The sequence below is a fragment of the Pezoporus flaviventris genome, unplaced genomic scaffold (assembly GCF_033815535.1).
Source record: "Pezoporus flaviventris isolate CSIRO_AGI_PZ_B2104156 unplaced genomic scaffold, CSIRO_AGI_Pfla_v1 ptg000007l, whole genome shotgun sequence".
Classification (NCBI taxonomy): domain Eukaryota; kingdom Metazoa; phylum Chordata; class Aves; order Psittaciformes; family Psittacidae; genus Pezoporus; species Pezoporus flaviventris.
In genome coordinates, this window is record NW_026892555.1 from 97101435 (window position 1) to 97123560 (window position 22126).

Consider the following 22126-nt stretch of genomic DNA (forward strand, 5'->3'; position numbering starts at 1 on the left):
CTTGAAGACTTCTCTGTTGCCCAAGGCTTCCCCAGCTTTTTCTTGTACAAATGCCACAGGATGATCACAGTTTATCAAGTTTCATTACAGTTTATTTATCAAAAAATGACCTTGGAATCATCTGTGTAATATTGTTATCATACATTTTAGTTTAAACATTGTTTTGTCTTAATTCCTCCCTGCATGTAGATACTTAGACCTTCTGCAAGTAGGCGGTAGCATTCTGGAGTTAATTCAGGGGTTTTACCTCCTAGTAGCAGATGCTAACTGATGCACTACTTCCGTTTAGATAGTTGCCTATGCAATGCAAAACTGGAACCCTTAAGCAAAAACATTAGAGGAGTAAGACTAGCCCTGTAAATATTTCTGCTGCCTGCTTCAGTAAATCAGCATTTTAGGATCTTTGTAATGATTTGAGTAAAAATAAAATAATTACCACTCATGTTATAGTAATTATTTTATTCAGATAATTTTAGTGTTTTATGAGATACCTTGGAGATACAGCAGATGTGCCTTAAGGTAAGGCATTAAATTAAGACAGAATGTTTTGACTTGTTTTTAAATTTAGTTGTAACCAGTCCTTAGAAATCTATCCAATAGAAAAATCACCATGTGAATCTGTGGAATACAGATCATGTTGTGTTGAAGTTGGAATCTTGACTGTCTTTCTGTACAGCACAGAAAAGATAAATACTCATGTATATGTGCTGCCTTCATCTTACTGTTCCTGCTGGTGGTGTTCTGTACTTAGCTGAGTTAGCTTTGCTGTATGTGAGGGCTGAAATGAAGTAAATGTTCTCTGACCAAAGATCTCACAGTTAATTACTGCAGAATCACTGTGTAGCTCCAAAATAGAAAGCTGAGGATCAGCATGTGACTGTTCATTCTGCCTTCCCAGCAAGGTTTCCATTAGCAGCAAACAGCAGCTGCAGACAAAAATAGAAGGTGATAAGCAACTAGGATCTTTAGTTAACTGCAAAGTCACTCTCCATGACAGCAAGGAGTCCAGAGGAACAATGAAGTCTCTCCGATTCATTAGTGCTGAAGCATTCGTGTCAAATGCAGAGTTTGCCAGGAAGACTCTTGGTGGTGTAGCCCATAATCTTTTTCCTCTTCTTTTTAAAGCCAGCTATTTACTGGAGCAAGGGGAAGTTATTCATGACTTGGTAAAGAACTGGCCACTTGCTGACTTTAACATTGGAAAACTTTTGGGAACTACTGTGGACTACCAGGAAGATCTGAGCCATAGAACATGCTCAGTGTGCTTGGAGAGCTGTCTGACAGGCCTGAGAGACTATGTGCTGAATCATTCTTCTCCCTACATGAAAAAGTTGAAAGTGGTGGACCTCACGGGTATAAAAGATGTTGAAGTTCAGTCTTGTGAGTGTAAGAAGAGAATGGGCAGGTGGACCAGAACACAGCTGCTCTCTAAGCTTTGTTTGGAACTGCTGGTTTACCTGCAACAAACACAGCGCAACCCAGGTACCTTTGAAATCAGTATTGATGTGTTCATTGATTTGTATGTTACAGAGCGGAACTATGAGCTGGTGGTGCAGGCCCTGCTAAAGAAATGCTACTGTCCACTAAAGATCTGCTGTGTGGCATTCAGATCTGACAACCTGGCTTTGCAGAAATTCTTCTACATCATAAAGCTCACTGATCCTTCTTTGTTGCGCAAACTGGAAATAGTTCACAATGTTCGCTTGGAAATGGAACACCTGGAAATACTCTTCAACAGTATTCACTTTCCTCTATTGATGTCCTTGACCTTGCCGGCACGAACATTTAATGTGCGGAGGTTCACAGATGCAGATGAAGGGATACTTGCTAATATTGGAGAAAAGATGGGTGAAATGACACAGCTGACTGAGCTGAGTATATCCTTTTCTATACTCACAGGAAGAATACAGAAACTGCTCAGGTAATTTGGTCATCCAGCTTTTAGTCAAAGTGTAAGAATAGTCTTTCGTGCGTTTTTGGGGAGAATGGGAAGCCAGTGTTATTTAATACATTTAGAAGAACTGACTATTATTAGTTTTCCAGAACCTCTCTGACTAGAATGATGAAAATATACTTTGGCTACCACGTAAGAGAGGGGTATACCCAGACATTTTTAATTTGCCATGTTCTTGAGCTTGTATCTCAGTCAGCTTGGCTGGCTTTTGGTGCAAGACCCGAGGCCAGGTATTTTTCATATTCCAGGTATTTTTCAGGGTCTCTAGTGAATTTTTGTCCTCTAAAAACCAGGCAGTAAATTTACTGAGATTCCGCAGATACTGTATTTTTAGGTGGACAGGTGGACAGTAGACTTTGATTCAAGACTCATTTTAGTTGTCTCTGTTGACCTCAAAGCAAGAGAGATCTGACGCTTTTCTGTACTGCATATTAAGCTAATATATGAATATTCATGATGAATTCCTAGGAAAAAATGGCAATTCTCAAAAAGATAACAAGTTGCCTGTGAACAGTGTTCATATTTGAACAGAAAATAAGTTAACTATTTTTTTAGATGCTCTGAAAAGCAAAGGCATTCAAAAGTTTCATTCAGACAAATCACCTTGGTTTAAAATTCCTCCTGTACAAAGTAACTTCATTTAAAAGATGTGAATGGCACACTGCTTATATTGATAGAAATAAATAACAAGTTCCTAACCTTGATCCAGCTGAGGTCTGTGGCAGAAGTCTCACTAAGATTTAGTATGTATGAAAGGGATCTCTTTATTTTCATCTGTCAGAGCTATTTTATATTCAACTAGAATATTTGCACATAATCTCAGGAACACTTCTTCCACACTTCATCATCTCAAGGTCTCTTCAAAACTCTAGAAAAAAAACAATGTGTAAACCTCTTGGGCATTTAAAAATATACTAGAAACAAAATGAGAAACAAAAACAGATGTCTTGTTAGAATACTAGTTAGCATTCATCTTGGCATGAACCCTTCCTTAATGGAAATTTTCTAAATCTCTGGAATTATAACAGCTTTTTACAAGAAGCAGCCACCAATACTTTCATGGTAGTAATGATACACTGTTAATTCAGCAAGTAATAGACACTTGCCAACATGTAACTGCTTACAAAATAGACACATAGGATGTTATCAAATTAATCCCCATTAAAACTACATAGTAGGAGACACATAAAGTAGGAGCTAATTAACGGAACTGAAGTGCAGGAGGAAAATTACTTGTCATTGTTGGCATACGCTTCATTTTGTCAAAAGAGGTTAGAAAAATAACAAATATGGCAGATGACTACATTCACAATGTGAATAGTCACATGTAATGTTGTAAGTGTAGCATTTCAATGTTTTATGTCATAAAACTTTTTCTGTCTTTAATTCTGCAGTCCACTAAAAACTCCACTGAAGATGCTGGATATTTCTAACTGTTCACTAAACCATGCTGATATGGCCTATTTAGCCAACAGCTTCCATGCTAATCACTTAGAAGCCCTGGACCTGAGTGGTCACAATATACATGACCTTTACCCATCAACATTCTTTAAGCTTCTCAGCCATTCCTCTTCAGTACTCAGAAGTCTTACCTTGGAGGACTGTAATATCCAAGACACTCATCTCAACATGTTGATTTTAAGTTTAAGTCCTTGTCAGAAACTACAGGAGTTTAAGTTTATTGGAAATCCGCTGTCATCCCAAGCGCTTAAACAGCTTTTTGCATTTCTCTGTGAATTGCCAATGCTGAAAACTGTGGAGTTCCCAGTTCCAAGGGACTGCTACCCTACTGGCATCACCTACCCGATTGATGATGCCAGTCTCTGCAGATTCGATCAAAGAAAATACGAAAGTGTAGCAGAGGAACTTAACCTCATCTTACTCCAAGCAAACAGGGAGGATGTGAAAGCTTCAACTCCACTCTTTGGCAGCTATGACGCAGCTGTTGAGGAGACAAACAATGAACTGGGAGCTTATCTGATCAAGTCCTTCAAAGAGACTTTAGAAAAGTTCACTACTTCTTTAAAAATGAGTTAAAGATGCAATATGGTGATGAGCTGCTGTCAAATTAGAAGTTAGGGTTTTCTAGAACTATACCTTCATTGATCAGTCTTGAGGTTTAATTTCTCAGCTGAATTTACTTTTGATCAAATAGCCTCTGATCATCTGAGGTATTTTAACTACACTGTATCTATTGCATACACCTTACATAAGCACTAATTGCTTGCAAATGAGGACCCTTAAGACCTTATTATTTTTCACAAAAGCACTTTATTTCTCAATAAAACAATAGGTGTCTAAGCTTGGTTGATTTCCTTTGGATTCAGCAATGAGGCTTGTTATCCCTACAGAAAAGACAGGAAAGCCCTTTCCCAAGCCCAACAGTTTGTCTAAAAGATTGTGCACCAATCTTCACCTATGGCTCCCTAAATCAATTTTTGTTTTGCCCTTGGCCATCCAAATTCAGCAGTCTGTGTTTAATCCAGTACATTCCCAGTAGTGGGGGATGTATAAAAGCCTCCATGTCTCTATGCCTCTTTCTTCCACAGAGGCAAGCATGATAAAACCTCCTTTTGCATGGGGAATTTCAGAGGTCGTCAAACACATTGTGCTGGTGAGGAGTAAAGTTCCATACTGACGAGTCAGCAGACCAAATGGCTGGCTGACAGCAGGTGATTTTCCCCTACTTCCCCCAGTAATATAAAGAGGATTCTGCTGAAGCTCTTGCTAAACATTTTACAAAGGCATACCAGGACAGTGCTGCACAGCCATGCTTCTGATGTCAGCAGGTAAGTGCCTCAAACTGCTCCCTTTGTTCAGTCAGTTTCTTAGCGATAGAATGTACCCAGCTGCTTTCAGCTCTTTTAAAGAAAGTCTAAGACAGTGGCAATAATGCAGAAAAGGCTAGTTTCAAAAACACATATACAAAAATGTATCCAATGCTAATTTCAAAAAATGTGGAAACGGGATAAGGTGGGTTGCTGAGTAACTAGAAGCTCATCTGCATAAAACTCTGCCCTCTCCTGCCAGGACTGTGCATTGTTCTGCCACGGAATTATCAACCACTGCCTGGAAAACAAAATGAAAATCACATTCATTTGGCAAGCTCCAGTGCAAATGTATTTGAGTGACAGAGTAAACAGAATCTCAGACCTCCACACACAGTGTTGGAATGCTGGTAAAGGGGCCAACAGGGTGTCAGAGTGCAGCCACAGGGCCCCACAAAACAAATCTGGGGAAAGTACTGTAAGGGGGGGAGAGTACTGGGAGGGGAAGAGTACTAAAAGGGGGGGTGTACTATTTCCTACATTTAGAATCACAGAATTATAGAATCAACTGGGTTTGAAAAGACCTTTAAGATCATTGTGTCCAACTGTTACCCCAGGACTGACAAAACCACCACTAACCCATGTTACTGAGGGTCCCATCTACATGGTTTCTGAACTCTTCCAGGGATGGCGATTCTGTTTCCTTGACAGCCTATTCCAGTACCTGATTACCCTCTCTGTGAAGAAATTTTTCCTAATATCCAGTCTAAACTTCCCTGGTGTAACTTGAGGCCATTACCTCTTGTCCTATCATTAGTTACTTTGGAGACCAGCCACCTCCTTGCTCCATCCGCCTCCCAAGTGGTTGTAGAGTTCCCCCTGAGCCTTCTCTTCTCCAGACTAAACAACCCCAGCTCCCTCAGCCGCTCATCACACTTGTGCTACAGACCTTCACCGGCTTTGTTACCCTTCTCTGGACCCGCTCCAGCACCTCAGTGTCTTTGTTGCAGCTGAAAGGCCCAGAACTGAACACAAGACTCCAGGTGCGGCTCCCAGCAAACTGCCTGGGGCTGCCCTGACCCGGCTCACCTCCAGCTGACGGGCAGCTGCCACACCGGGCGGTTCGAAGCTCCTCCACCCACCACTCCCAGGAGCCAGCGGGCAAGGGACACCCGTGCATACACCGAAGAGGCTCACTCGCCTCATGGTTCTCCTCAACCTTCAGCCGCACCACCGCGCCGCTCTTGCTACCGTGGGACACCGCGCATGCGCCGGCTGCCGGCAGAGAGGGAACGCCCGGCTGCAGCGCCACGCTTCGGCCACGAGGCGGCAGCACCCGCGAGCACCCGACGGTTGCTTCCCATTGCAACGCAATGCCCGTCGCCGGCGGGCGGCAGCGTGGAGCCCTCGCATCACCGACGCCGTTTGGTCGCCGAGGGCAACAGCGAGCGCGACGGCGGGGCCCTCCGTCGTGCTTGTGACGCGAAGGGTTAGCCGATATACGGGGGGGGTAGGATTAAGCCGCTTGCTTAACAATATTATTGCTTACTCGTGCTTACTCAACAAATACGTGCTCAACACTTATCGTGCTTGCAGGAACAGAGTGGGAGGACCAAGGCTATTGATAGGAGGAAGAAACAGTAACTCCTGTTCTCTAGACCCCTAAACCGACTGAAATCAGCTTTGCGGTTTTGGACAGTGACTAAATCACCAGGGAACATGCACAACGACTAGAGATGAAAAGTTCAGGGAAGACTTGTTTACTTCATCTTGAGACCCCCGCCCTTGACCACCAGGAGACCCTTTGCAAGCAAGGACCTTTTACCTCATTATAATATGAAGGGGGGGGGGGGTAGGTCATGAATATGTATAGGTGTGTTGTGTAACCTCATGAATACATATTCGTTTAGAGGATAAATATGAAGAAGAACAATGCTGAGGTGCACATGTTTTTGGAGGAACGATCTCCCATGAGCCTCCGTGCTGAATAAAAGCATACCTACTTTACAACTTTAACGACTTGTGGAGTCTATCCGCGTATCACTTGAACCCATGTGTCAGGGCAATTCCAGGCAAAGCTACAGGTTGGGAGGAGAAGAGATTCAGAGCAGCCCTATGGAGAAGGACTTGTGGGCATTGAGTGATGAGAAGCTCAACATGACCCGGCAGTGTGCGCTGGCAGCCTGGAAACCAACCATTTCCTGGGCTGCATCACCAAGAGGCCAAGGGAGGGGATTCTTCCCTTCTATTCCAGTCTCATGAGATCCCACTGGGAGTACTGTGTGCAGCGTCCTCAAAAAAGAAGGCCATAGATCTGTTGGAGCAAGTCCAGCTCCAACCAGGAGGCCACGAGGATGATAAAGGGGCTGGAGCACCTCACATACAAAGGCTGAGAAAATCTGGGCTGTTCAGCCTGGAGAAGGCTGTATGGAGACCTCATAGAAGTACCTGAAGGGTCTACAAGGTTGCTGGAGAGGGACTCGTTGTCAGGGAGTGTAGTGATAGGACAAGGGGCAATGCATTCAAACTGAAACAAGGCCGATTTGGGTTAGATATAAGGAAGAAAGTCGTTATGGTGAGAGTAGTGAGGGCCTGGCACAGACTGCCCAGAGAAGCTGTGGCTGCCCCATCCCTGGCAGTGTTCAAGGCCAGGTTGGATGGGGCTTGGAGCAACCTGGTCTGGTGAAGGTGTCCCTGCCCGTGGCAGGGGGTGGAACTGGATGGGCTTTAAGGTCCCTTCCAACCCAAACCACCCTATGCTGGCGGAGCTGCAGCAGAGGTATTTGGCACCGCTTACCCCCTCGCGCACGCGCGGCACGCGAGATGCGGCAGCGACGTTTGGCCGTTGGGCGCCGGTAGCGAGCGCGGTGTACCGCTGCTGGCGCATTGCGCGGGGCTCCAAGTGCTGTACCGAATGTTGGTCGCTGGGCGGCAGAAGCGACTCTGGCGTCGCCCCGCGTCCCAGGACTACAGCTCCCGGCATGCTCGGGAGGCAGCCGTCCTTCCTTTTTGGTCGTCCGGGGACACCGTCCCCTCCAGTCCTGTCAGTTCTTGTCCACCGCAGACGCATGTGGTACCCGCAGCGACTGCGACCGTACCCTCCCCAGAGTGGCTCCGGGCACAGCCCTCTCCCCCCCCCCCCCGCCCCAGCGCTGTGCCGATCTGAGCCTCTGTCACAAACCCTGCCGGCCTCGGCACCCGCCTCTCTCGGCGACAGCTCCGCTCTTCCGCTGGCTCACATCGGCCCACATAACAAGCCGCGGGAGCGAGCCTGCTGCAGGGCTCGGGACCCCCGACATTCTCCCTGCCCCAGGGGTACTTCGGAGGTCGGTTGGCTTTCGGACAGATGGGCTGAAGGGCGGAGCCCACCAAAACAAGAAGAGCAGGGCGCAGGACACAAGGAGAAACAAGCGGCAGCCAGGCGGAGAGTAGCGAGAAAGCGTGAGGCAGGGACCGGGACAGCAAGAGAAAACCATAAAAGACTGGTACAAGAGAAATGATAGGCACAGCACGACCGGAGGGTGAAGGGACCAGGACAGGGGTGGAGAAAGAAACAGGAGCGTCAGAGGAGGAGAGGCAGAAAGAGGGAGGAGGCGCAGGGCAGATAATGAAAAAGACCTCAGATGGGCAGCACAACAGAGAGGGATTTAAAAAAGAACAAGGGCAGGGAGCACGAGAGAGGTCTTCCTTTCCTTTTTCACCCTTCTCACTTTCTACTCTTCACCCACCTCACTTGTCATTCTTTCCTGCCACTGTTGGGCTAAGAAACCTTAACCCAGACACAAAATCTTCTTACTGGGCTGAACTGTAGCTTGCTCATCCTGAGAAAGGTTTCTGGTATTACTGGCTCTGTAGTACCTCTGTTGGGAGGCTGCGTGCTGTTTACGCAGCTTATTCCAGGATCCTCTGTAGTGAGAATTTGTACCAGAGCTTAGCACTAGTGACTAAAGTAAATGAAACCTTAGGCCACTTGTACTGTACTTTAACCTTTGTTTTTATCTATGGAAATGTAACTGGTAGATAAGTATAAATAAAACTTTACAGGATATTATGTAACAAAAGATAAGGAAATGTCTCAAGACACAACAAAAAGGGAGCCTGGAGGCTGTGGGAGCAAATCAGAAAAGGAGAAAAACCAGACTCAGCAAACAGGTTTTTATGCGCCTTAAGTGCCACCAAGAAATCAAGGAACCTGTAGAGATTATGAAACGCAGTAACAATCAACAGGCAGGCCCCTCTGGAGAGGCACCCAGCTCGAGTTGTAACTGCTGTATTAAACGCAGTGGAAAAGGAACTCTGATTCTTTTTATTAAAGTGGAGGTGACATCTGTGTAATTCCTACCGCAGTCTGGGTGGTGCCTGTATTATTTTCTACAACACCTCTGAGCATTCAGGCTCTAGCCCCAGCTGCAACTTGGTTGTTGACAGTAACAGTGATAGTGATAAAGGTACTCCAGTGGTAAGGATTTTTCCTGGAGGGGAGCCAGACCCCTCCAATAGTAAGGACTTTTCTCTGTTTCATTATGAAAATGGTTGAAGACGGAATCCAGTGAAGAAACAAATTTACATAAGAAAGATACAAACAGCAACAATTCTCACCTTGTAAAGTCCTATGAAAACCTGTGTATGTTTAACCCTGTGTATGGGTGTGCGCAGGTGCATGCAAAGCTGAATGGAAATCCAAAAATTTGAGAATAGTAGGAGCAGAAAGAAACCAACTGTACTTGTCTTTGTTCAGAAACGCAGGGTTAGTGCAAAAGATACAAAGAAACAAAGTATTTATTGTTAAAAGCTTTCCTACGAATCACTCAGCATCATACAATGAAGATATGGTGGCTATAGAGTAGAGGGAGTCTCTCTCTTCTCCCTCTCCCCCTCTTTATACACATATTTGCTCACTCTCACAAACCCACAGTTGTATTTTTCTTTTAATGGAGTTCCTTTCTTCAGTGAGATTGGAAAAGGTGTTTATCATACAGGATCTGGCAGAACAGATATATCCTATTAAACAACAGAGCAGTTACAGAAAGGAGACCTTTCTTCAGGAAAAAAGTGCTTTCTTTTCCCCCTCTTTGCCATAAAGGGTTATCAAGATACCAAAACAAAAAAAAAAAAAACAAAACAGGCCAAAAAAAAACCCCAATACCAAATTAGCATTTTGGCAAAATTAGAAACCCGAGGATATGCCCCAATATTGACATATGAACTAATATTTTCACTTGGCTTCCACAGAATAAATTCTAAACAATGTGGTTTAAAAAACTTGCCAGCTGAAACAATGTCGGCACTACAACTACTCACCCTGCTAAGCTGAACAACTGAATCCCTGTTAATAACAGTGGAAAATGTTTTGACAGTATGTCTCAAAATTACTTGCAGAACATTTGGATTTGTCCTGCCTGGCCATTTCCCAGGCTATATCCAAGTTGAGACTGGCTCTCTCCCAAATGCTCTCTACAGGTAAACATACACACGTGCACACAACATATACAGACTCACATAGACTGTGCTATTTCCAAAGTACTTTGCACATTATCCTGCACTAAGTCTTACAGACACTTCAGTGGTGCTCTGCTCCATCTTTTTATTTCATTTTCTACTGCTGTATTCTCTCTATTCCATAATCAATCATTTGTTTTCCCTTAAACTTCTAAGAACTCGTGGTCTGAATCCTGCCTCATGGCCAACAGCACAAAGGACTAAAAAAAGTGTTTCAAACCTGCCATGTCAACACTTCAGCTCCCAGACAGCTTTATCTTCTACTGGTACTCCAGAATTCTGTTTTAACCCTCTCCTAGTTTGATGCTATATTTCCTAACAGTCTATATTATCATCTATGCATTAAATACATCTACGCACAGAATGTTTTCTTGCAATATACACAGATTTGTATCGTACTGTGGCAGCAACTGAAGACTCCAAAACACAGAATCACAGAGTGGTTCAGGTTGAAGAGACACTAAAGCTCATCTAGTTCCAATCCCCTGCCATGGGCAGGGACACCTTCTACGAGACCAGGTTGCTCTAAGCCTTGTCCAGCCCGGCCTTGAACTCTTCCAGGGACAGAGCAGCCACAGCTTCTCTGGGCAACCTGTGCCAGGGTCTCACCACCCTCACAGGGAAGAACTTCTTCCTAATATCTAATGTAAATCTCCCCTATGTCAGTTTAAAGCCATTTTCCCTTGTCCTGTCACTACCTGCCCTTGTAAAAAGTCCCTCTCCAGATTTCTTGCAGGCTTTCTTTAGGTTTTGGAAGGTTGCTCTAAGTCTCCCTGGAGCTGTCTCCAGGCTGAACAAACCAAACATCTTCTTTTCCTTTTTTATACACACAAAATGACAACCATTCTGAACTTAAAATGAATTTATCATTCACAATCTGCCACAATTACATGCCTGTTCAGTACTACTACCACTGCATTTTCATTTTCATATGCCCAAGCATATGCCCAGTATTCCTCCATTATTTCTCTTCAAATATAATTTCTCTTTTTGCAAACAAGCAAGCTCCTGGCTGCACTCCTGGAACAGAGGACAGAATTTCTCTGTGTCTCTTCAGTGGAAGACCCAAACACAGGAAAAAAGCATCAAAATCTCAAATGCCAGTTTAATCAAAGGAAACACACCTGACAGCTATTCCTAAGACTCACTGTTGGTGACCATTCTTTTCACGTACAGTAGGAATATAGTCAGTGGGATGTAAGAATTTAGATTTTGGATTGACATCCTTAGCATCATCTACAGTGGCTGACTCATGCATGTGCATGCATGGACACATGCACACATACACACTTCAGTACAGCATTGGTGCTTTACATAGATCCACCCTCCAGTGATGCTGTTGTGAACACTGGGCAGCAATACCACATTAATTTCATTAGCTTGCTCTGAAACAGACTTGGAAACAGATCCATCCAATTAATTCAACAGAGAGATTCTAAAAGCAGGCTGGACTCCATTATGTTGCCAGCTGTGGCACATGACTGAAATTTCTCTGTACAAAGATTTGCCACTTCAATGGGAAAGTTCTCAAAACACAAAATTCCTTGGCAGACATCCCATAGGCATCTATCCCAGTCCCATGCCCTTCTCACATCCTTGCATATCATTCTCCGCATTTATTATTCCTTGAGACTGAATGCATCCCCTGAATGTAGCTGCTCTGTTTACCACATACAGAAAAGAGTTTTATACACTGGACAGCATGCACACAACTGACACAGCAGCATAATAAATATGGAAGCACAGTAGCAGACGATCCCCACTGTTTTCCCTCAATGCTTGCTTGTATTCCAATTAGTGGAGTCCTAAAGAAAGTAAGATTTCAAGTCTGGCAGCCTCACAGCCCTTCACCATACCCCGTTTAAGATTGCAAGATTTCACGTTTTACTGCAAAAAGAGGTTTTAACGCAAAAAAAGTTCCAAACAAAGCCATTCCTGGTAAAAGGCCTCGGGCAAAGAGGTACAGCTATGCTTTTTCTCACACCAATGGTTCTGCGCGATGGTATTACCATCATGACTGTAATCAAATGTAAATTTTCCACGATATCTCTGAACACAATGGACAGAGTGAAGGCTATAGCACTATTTCTGTGAAAGCACAGGTATTAAATGAAGGGGTGGAAGAGAAGACTATCTCTTGTGACTGGACAGAAGAAACTTTCAGTTCGACACAGAAAGAAATTGGCAAAGATAGCAGAAGAGAGAAGGACAATACTATAGCAAAGTGCATTATTCAGAAGAGCAGTCTCCCGTACCACACGTGAATTTGATTATCTTTCCAAGAAAGTGAAAGGAGATTCAAAGGAGTAACCTAAGAGCATTTTGAGTGCCACATCATCTGGACAGTTACAATCTGGCAGCTGCTTTTTGCACTAGAAGTCATGTTGGGCCATTAATTACAGACTAATCTATGCACTACAAAAAATGAGAGTGAGAGGAGGATTAAATGAAGATGTCCCTGCATCCAATTAAATATGGTTTAAATTCCCATAGTCTGAATTTGCTGTACATTTACAAAGAACATGGTTTCAATGTGATACGTTCTCTGTGCTATTTAAGGCTGATAGTGCTTTATAACTCAACAGCATCCTATATGACCAGTATGTATCATGTATGGGGGAACCAAATCATTCATAGTAACAGGCAGTTCACCTATAATCAAAATGTGAGACCTGTTAACATCTTGAAGAGAAAACTGCCACATTATAAGAAGTTAAGCTTCTTGGATTCTGCACCAACTTAACAATCAGGGAACTTCTTTTCAGTGCAGATCCCTACTGGCACACAGAGAAACATTTAAGTGTCCTGTATTTTACATATATGCTTATTGTTAGTATCTGCTGTGTTCAAGGCAGGTATCAGCAAAGCACCATTAAGTTATTTTTATCTTCTCAGAATGCCTCATTTCTTGCTTCAACCTCAGCTTTGCTAATACCACTGACATAAAGGATGCCTAAGAAGCTCTTATCCCTCAGATAATTCTCTTCCTCTCAGTACAGCACACTGATCATACCCATCTACAGATAATGTAAATCAGTCTACCTTTCACTGCAGGGGCAAGGGAAAAAAGAAGTATTAGAATTTGCAGAAGAGATGTTCTGACTATGCTTCTTTCTTCCAGAGGGCTCTTCATTCCAGAAATGAAAATCCTCCTAGTTTCTTCTCTCCCATGGTGAGATGGCTTCTTGTACTGTTCCACCTGGAGTAAAAAATCTATTCAGGAATGTAAAGCATTCCACAGCTATAAGAAAGACAATCTTGTATAATTCCAGAGAAGTTACTATTTGAGACTCTTAGGTAAATAGTATGAGAACTGCATTTATTTCTCTAAATCTGTAGTCTCCTATAATACCTATCTCAACCTCCCCCTTCAGTGCCACCCACAATTCTATGCATAGCCCAGTAGGATTTGCTGTGTAGTGTCTGAACTTTCCACTAAAACTTAATAATGTGCGTTGATGAATGAACCTTTAATCTTCTTTAACACTGACACCTGTATGGCGCTGTCTCTGGCCTTGAATTGTTTGAGACACACCCCATGGGCAAGATTTTCAAGGGTCACTCAAAGCTGGTGTTCTGACTGGTGTGCTGATGGTACATTCTCATCCAGTCAGCAAGCAGGTCCATGTGTAACAGTGAGCTAAGTAACACTGGGAAGTCCACTGGTTTGGTGGTCATGATGCCAATGGGATCTTGTGAACAGTACTTATGTGTTGCGCACTCCCAGAGATTGTTCCAGTTCCTGCCGGCGCTGCTGGATCTGAAAGTAAAAGAGAAACTATACAGTTTAGCAGATTCAATTTTTTAGTGGCAGAAGATTCATTTATAAGCCAGCAGTATGGATAATTCCCTCATACCTTGCAGTAGAAATATCTGCTCACAGCCTCTTGAGACCATGGCTCATGATAAAATTCAGCTCTGCGTTCTTCCTCTGGGTTTCCAACTACATCAGTCATCACCTGTGACAAAAATAAAAATGTTTTTCATTATAGTTCCTCTACCGTGTAAAGAAATGTAAAGAGATTTACCTAAAGTCAAATTTTATCTGTATTACTACATTAAAAATGTTCAGGACCATTCTTTAAGCCCAAGGCAAATGGACAATGAATGGCATGTGTGCTTAATTACCAAAACAGTATGGTCACATACAAATTGTCAGCTGTGAACAGCTCCTAACCTCTGCTTTCTCTGTGCCAAGGAATAATTCTAAACACCAGTAGTTGCCCTGGCCAAGTGCCACAATCACTAACAGTTTGACAGCATGGATAGCTTAGTTCCAGCACCCAGGAAAAGTTCCCCAGCACCATCTATTTTATTAGCCTATGTATTCAAAGAACCTCAGTAGTTACCCATACATAAGGTAACAGTTTGAAATTATTAGGGTATTCACATTAGATTGAAACACAAATCTATACTAGTGTTGCCCTTATCTCAAAGTGTATTTTACCTTGATTTCAAGTAAAGTTCTGATGGCGAAAGCGTTAAGGACAAATTATTCTACTGAAGTGTGAGGAACAGAACCCTAGTAATTCAGAAAAGTCCTGAGCTGCTTTTCCAGTCTCTACACAACTACCAAGAAAGTAGGATTTGAACAGAAAGTTGTTTAAGGAATTAGTGGATGGGACCACCTGGAAAACTGTCCTTAAGGACAAAGAAGCTGAACAGAGCTGACAGCTCTTTAAGGACATTTTTCTTAAGAGTGAAAGAGCTCTAGATCCCCATTTGTAAGAAACAGGGAAAGGAAGGCAGAGACCAGCATGACACAGCAAGGACGTCTTGGTCAAACTAAAGCATAAGAAGGAAATGAACAGGCAGTGGAACTAGGGACTTGTATCTTGGGAAGAATATGGGGATCCTGCCCAGATGTGTAGGGATCAGCTCAGGAAAGCTAAGGCCAGCTGGAGCTAGATTTGTCCCTCTACTCTGCTCTTGTGAGATCCCACCTGCAGTACTGTGTCCAGCTCTGGGATCCACAGTACAAGAAAGACATGGAGCTGTTGGAGTGGGTCCAGAGGAGGCCACGAAAATTGTGACAGGGGTGAAACACCTCTCCTATGAAGAAAAGATGAGAGAGCTGGAGTTCACCCTGGAGAACAGAAGGCTGTAGAGAGACCTTACTGTGCCATTCAATACTTAAAGGAGTTTTTAAAGAAAGGTGGGGACAGACTTTTTACCAAGGCCTGTAGTGACAAGAGGCAACGGTTTTAAGCTGAAAGAGGGTAGGTTTAAATTAGATATAAGAAAGACTTCTTTATGATGTGGCTGATGAGGCACTGGCAGAGGTTGCCACAAGAACCTGTAGCTTCCCCACCCCTGGCCAGACTGGACGGGGCTTGGAGCAACCTGGTCCAGTGGAAGGTGTCCCTGCCCATAGCAGGGGGTTGGAACTCGACGAGCTTTAAGGTTCCTTCCAACTGAAACCATCCTATGATTCTATAAAAAAATAACATTCGGATGACTAAGTCTCCACCATCACAGAATTAAGGGTAAATATAAAAATCTTTACATGTTTTGCAGAGTACTATTGTGCAATTATAATTCCAATGCAAGCAGGGCAGAACATTACAGAGAAGGCCCTTAGGGGACTGGCTGTCAGTCAGGGAGAGCACTGAACAACTGTTCTAAGTATTCAGTCAGAGAAGCTCTACAGCAACTTAGTTTTTAAGCTCTTCAAGCTTAAAAGGTGCTTTATTTAAACATTCTTTCAAATGCCTGTCCCCTTTTGAATACAGTGTAAATAATAATAATCATAATCTTAACAACAGACCTTTGGAAGACTATTGACTAAGAAACTAGACATTTCTATTTGAAAGATACAATTTTATTAAAATCATTTCATGGATTCATTAATACATCTGATTTTGAGGTGTCTTTATGAGGAACAAATTATTAATTTTTGTTGGCAAAAAAATGAACTTGTTTACGTTCCATTTCTTAGGTACCTCAAAGCTAAGCTCAAAGGCAGTTCATATTTAATGTGCTGTTTATTAAATAAGATTAAATTATGAACAAACAAAATCCTCAAATTGTGTTATCATACACAATACAGCTTTAATTTTACAGAATACACCAACACAGCCCTGCACTTCACTCTTGCTGTCTGACCACAAATTCACCCACCGTTAAGCACAGCTGTTCTGCTGAAAGTAGAATACAGCCTAAGCTGTCTTTCCTGCATACTGTCTGCTCTGGGATTGCAGTATTCCACTCAATATCCGTCTTCTACCAGTTTTCCATCCTGGATGTTTTAGCTATACACTGTATATGCACTAAGATAAAATTCTTATATTCTGGTTCCATTATTCATTCTTCTTCAAACCTTAGCTTACCTTAAGATCCCTGCTTTGGGACCGGAGAAGGTCTTGGATGTATCCTTTGGGATCTTTGGAGAAACTCAGCATGAAATCACGTTGTATTTTTAGCTGATTTATAGATTCAATTGTCTCATGAATCTGACAGAAAAAAAAACAAAGCAGATGTACTTGATTCTTCCCATGATCCAGTAACCCTGAGGTGAGCCCTATTAGCATTTCTTGTGAAGTATAAAGGTGACAGTTATGTACCTCAGACTTGCACAGGTCCCCATGGCTTTCTCCCTTCAAAGAGGGAGTTCACCGCAATCTTGCAATTACATTTTGGTTTCACCTGTACTTCTGCTACACAGGTATGTATGGGATTCTTCTTCACTTCCTACACTGAACTGCTGAATAGGATGCTATATACAATACTGAAGAGCTAAGTCATGTCGCTATACAATGTAATAATGTCCTGTGTATAATTAGTCTTTCTGACAACTCTGAGATTTTTCAGGAAAGATGCTATATAATATGTCTTTAGACAGTGCCCAATGCAAGAAAGCAGTTACTGCCCAGTTTAATCATCATCATATATTCAATACCTTGCTGTGATCCTTAAAATTTCTAGTGATTGCCTGATCACGTCCACATTAAATTAACTCACATATCAGCCACAACTTCTACATTTTTTTCTTATGAGAAAGCCCATTAAAGGTGCCAAAAAGAGTGTGAAAATGAAAACTCAGGAATATGGAAAGTTTATAGAAAATGAGTCATATCTTCAGAAATATGATGAAAAAATTGAGCATTAGCCATCAAGGAAGAATGAAGACTCCAAACAGTCCTAAAGTCAAGGTCCTATAATCATCCTGGATAACAAGATCAAATATGATCAGTGGGAGGACAGTTAATGAATCATTTGCACATACACACATAGAAAAGCGAACTTCCGCTATTCCATTCCTCTCAAATTCCAGTTTGACATTTTAAACCTGTCTTTTTTAGTTTCATGTATACATCTATTTTGTCATAACAGCTAATATGGCCAGGCACATGGGGAAAATAATCCTTCCCTGATCTCGCTGCGCCATCAAGGCCACTAGTGTATGCACAACTATATGGTATGTTAACAGAAGAGAGCTGCTGTCCACTTAAAATCATTCCTTATTTGGGAAAATGATGTAGCCACGCTGGAGAGAAATCTGTTGGCACGCACCGAGTTTCCACTAGAGGACTCTGTGACAGCACAGCAATAAATGGTACAGATGGTAACAATGCAGCAGCCTATGCCAGTTCACTTAGAAGTTACTTCAGAAACCTCACTAATCATAGCTTGCTGTCTGCTGTAGGAGGTGCTCAAAAAAAGGAGTGATGCAGACATCGGAAATCGTGGGCTGAACTGGAAATGGAATAACGCTATGCATGCTGCATGCAAGCCTATATAGGCTGGGAACCAACTGGCTGAGCAGCTGCCCTCCTGCAAAGGACCTTTCTCAAGAGCCATAAAACAAAAAATGCTGCAGTGGTTACCAGAATACACAGGACTGCTAGTGTCCAGCCCCCCTTTAAAATCATATGAAGACCAGGGTTTAACATATTTGTTTGTATTAGAGGTAAACAAACAGAAACTGGGCCTATCTGTACGTCACATAAGTCATCTCTGGTCCAGTGTCACACCTCTTCTTCCCTTGCTCTGAGAAGCCACTTTTGTTCATTCCTTACCAACCTAAACCAGCCATTTATACACATGCCAAAAGCTGGCTAACAGTCCACTACATGAACCCCTAATACAAGCCTGCAGAGCTCACCACTGCTGTAAGACAGATACTGTTATTTAAAGTACACGTGATCCTTTTTCAATAACCCTGAAAACAATTCTGCCAACTGCTCCAATTGATTTTTCTTCCATGCATTTTCCATATTTGCACCTACAGCAGAGAGCTGTTCTGCAACCAAACAGGCACAAGACACATCCGGAGTATGACATTCTCTTAGCTTTGCTTTATAGCAATTTAGCAAGATACCATGACCTCTCAATAAAAAGTTATAGTCAAACAGTTCAGATGATTATTGAATGCCAGGGGACTCATTATACCACCTATGAAACTCTGTTTCTATCACCTCGACAACTGTGTCAAGCCCTGGATCACATCCTAACCAGGAATGCCACTCACTCCTCTGTATTCCCATTCCATGTGGCTGATTCATCCCTTGAAAGCACATCCAATTAAGAAGCCTCTGTCTTATAACAGTACTGTCTTTGACATGTGACACCAAGCCCACATGAAGGTACGCAATGTCATGTGATACGCAATATATGCCATGTGATACCTTACTCCTGGGCTAGTACCTTGTTGTCCAATGCTGTAATCTCCTGTTGGTTAGCTGTTGAGAGAAGAAAACTACTCATCTGTCCCTTTAATGGGTCTTCAACTTCTACATCTATGTCATAACAAGCTGTCTTCTTCTGATCGTTTGGGTCAACACTATAGAGAGTATAACAGAAGACCATTAGAACTGCCGTAATGAATCAGAATAAATATCCATCCAGCCAAGAATACACTCTTTGATAAAGCCCACTGCAGACACTTAGGAGTTTAAGAGTTTAAGAACAGAGTTTAAGAACAAAAGTATCTTTATATATTTGTATATCCTAGTATATTGTCTCATCTTTCATCAATCAGAATTCAGAGGCTCTTTGCTGTCTCTCTGCCCCTGGAAACATAACCATCAGTTCCTTGTCATTTTTCTTCAAGACAATGACTATCCCTGAGGACCTCAGCTTTTTTTGGTCCACCAAATAGGTCACTGAGTTGTCTTCAATTACAGTTTATATATAGCTAGCAATCTACATGGTAGTCAAGCTGCTTTTTGATTACTCTGTTTTATACACTCAAATCAAAAAGCAAAATTTTGTTTTGATAGCCTATGTAATATTTAAACTTCTTATAATGTATATTAAATTTAAAATAAAGAACCTAATTTTAAGTATATTCAGAAATGTTTGTTGTCAATATTCTGTAGGAAATGAAGTCACTATGCTCAATTAACAATAATATTTAAACACCCAGAATCAGAGTTTTGACCAAGACCACAAAAGAACTTGGGAAAGACTGAAGTATCTGAACGACAGATAAAGAATCTCTTTATCTGTCCATGTCCCTCTCCCCCCCTCCAAGTTGTCACTTATATACGGAATGTGCTGGAAGTGCCCTAGATAGCTGAGAGTTGTATTTCATCTACTATGCCAGGAATACATTTGTTTTGACAAGGATGCCAGAAGCTCAGTACTCTTGATCACAATGACCTTCTCTGAATCTAGGCATTCTATACTGCGAATCTCTTGAGATCTCTGACTAGTTTACATTCTTAGAAATAAGATCAACACCCAAACAACAGCTGACCTAATCCCAACAAAGCATGCATGGACTGGCCACTGTATTTGAAACTGTAATACTGCTGTACATTTTACAGTGACTGGAATGATTGTTCATGATGTACAATATCTTACTTCATTTCCCTCTTTTTCCCTCTAAGTGGATTCAAACTCTCATTCCTCTCCCCTTAGGAAAGAAACCTGACCAACTCTTTCAGTGGTATTCTAGTAGGCATAAAAATAAGAAGTTGTTTTGTATACTCCTAGAGAATTGGTACCATTCTATTGAAAATCATTCAGAATTACATAGACCAGAATGACACAGAGAATAAACACACAAGAAAGTCCAAGGTACTAACCTGGAAGTTATAAAAACTAGATTCTGGTCCCTGCTACTGTAGCTGTTTCTGTATTTTATATAGTGAGTGTTTTGCACATGACAGTGCTGAGCTGACCCACCCACTTACCTGATTATATGGTTTATCACTATAGGGTCTGGTGGCAGCAGCAGGTTAGTGAGTCTCTGAGGAATTTCAGAAAACTTTAGCCGTGGGCAGTCAAAGATCTGGAATACAATAAAGCATGTTATCCTTGTCCAAAACATAAACTGCAATCAAATGAGAAAGTAAGAAATCAACAGTTCAAAAGTAAGGTGATTTTGAAAGCTATAATTCTGGCTTTTATGCTTCTGTAGTTACAGCCTGGGCTAGTTGACAGATGCATCAGATTACAACAATTTTAGGTATGCCACTTTTGGTTTAGTTGCCAAAGGGCAGAGGCCACTTTAACAGAACACCAGTATCAAGTGTATCGATAATGGGAGAGAAGTGAACACTTCCTCTTTCAGTAAGGGTTTGAAACAGCATATCGTAAAGAAAAAAATTTTTTTTTTTTACCAGAGGAAATATAAAAGCAGTTTGCTTTATTTTTCCCAAGATATGTTTCCTGCAATATTTCATGCTAAATAAAAATACAAGAAAACACTTTGGAATTTTAAAAACATCTGGGGTTTTGGGTGGGTTTTTTTTTCTAAGATTAAGGGGAAAATAAAAAGGCAATATGGTTTTACTTATTTTCAACCAAAACCTAAATAGCCTCTTGGAAGGGATCCACTCCAGTTTGCCCCTGAAGAGCTACTGTGTCCAAAAGGGAGCTACCTGCTGGAAGTATTTGTCACAGTTAATGTATTCTTTATCATGGGAGTCTTGCAGCTTGTTTGTTTTGATGTACTGCCAGAGAGCCTGGATGATGGCTGACCGGGTCTGTGTGTGTATGCCCAGCAAACGGGCTAGTCGTGGGTCCAGTTTAAACTGTGGAGGCTGTAACAGAAAGAGATGGAAATGGCAATAGAGAGAAAAGCAACCAGATACACAGATATGACGTTTCAGCTTCGATTCTTGTGGGACTCTGTTTCTCAGGCAAAGCACCCCATGCAATAGCAGAGATTGAAAAAAATACAAAATGCTCAAACGTGTATCACTGTCAGTGCTCTGGAAGAGCTATGTCTAGGGTTTGAAAAGAAAAAGAGGGACACTCTACATGTGCTATGCACACAGACTATCTGTATCACATGTGTTAGTTAGATAATAACAATTTGCATGCAGACTCAGAAAGGAATTTTCCTTTTCAACACTGGTGCATATCTTGACTTTAGGAAGTGGGGAAGAAAGAGGATGGACCTTCCTCTGAAGGTTAACCACAGACAGAGAGAATAAAGTCAGGATGATGTTTCAACTTTTGCTAATAAATGCTCAGCTGCCTCACAGCAACAAAATACCCAGGAACTCTGTTTTTCAGGCATGTTCACACCATTCTGCAGGGTACCAAAAAATTTAACAAACCATAGCTAGGTGATACAATATGTTTCTTCTCTTGACCTCTGCGATACAACTCTTGAACTACCGTGTTTTGCCATCTCTAGTAACATACATTCCTTGGATACTTTTGGATTTGGTGCCCCTTCTAGTGTGCTCCCATACTCAAGTATAATAATTGCCACATTATTAGGCAAGGATTACTGTTGCGTGTCCTGTCACCCAATGCTAACTTTAGAGCAAATCGAGACTTAAGCATAGGAGAACATCTTTTTTAAAGCATAAATTTATAATAATGGTGAGCATAACAAACACCATTATACTGTCTTAACAATAAAGATTTTAACTGGTTACATCAGCATTGCAGTTAGCTCATACACTCTCTTAAATTCCTAAAATTTTCTCTATGTTAACATAAA

At 42.0% G+C, this 22126-nt stretch overlaps 2 protein-coding genes across 15 annotated transcripts in view; one reads left to right on the top strand and one right to left on the bottom strand.

Annotated features, from left to right (window-relative positions):
* Window positions 1–1016: 1016 nt before the first annotated feature.
* LRRC14B (leucine rich repeat containing 14B) lies at window positions 1017–3991 on the top strand. Its single transcript, XM_061449646.1, has 2 exons — window positions 1017–1921; window positions 3349–3991. The coding sequence occupies exons 1-2, from the start codon at window positions 1017–1019 to the stop codon at window positions 3989–3991; spliced, it is 1548 nt and encodes a 515-aa protein (XP_061305630.1).
* A 9681-nt stretch (window positions 3992–13672) lies between these two features.
* Window positions 13673–22126, bottom strand: part of SMARCD3 (SWI/SNF related, matrix associated, actin dependent regulator of chromatin, subfamily d, member 3) — an 85149-nt gene continuing 76695 nt past the window's right edge. For all 14 annotated transcript variants that reach the window (XM_061449656.1, XM_061449653.1, XM_061449652.1 and 11 more), the window contains 6 exons: window positions 21051–21212; window positions 20361–20458; window positions 18868–19003; window positions 16551–16673; window positions 14079–14180; window positions 13673–13981 (listed from right to left, as the gene is read on the bottom strand). In XM_061449656.1, the coding sequence (XP_061305640.1) occupies window positions 13928–13981; window positions 14079–14180; window positions 16551–16673; window positions 18868–19003; window positions 20361–20458; window positions 21051–21212 (675 nt within the window). In that variant the 3' untranslated portion in view covers window positions 13673–13927. The remainder of the gene's footprint in view (window positions 13982–14078; window positions 14181–16550; window positions 16674–18867; window positions 19004–20360; window positions 20459–21050; window positions 21213–22126) is intronic.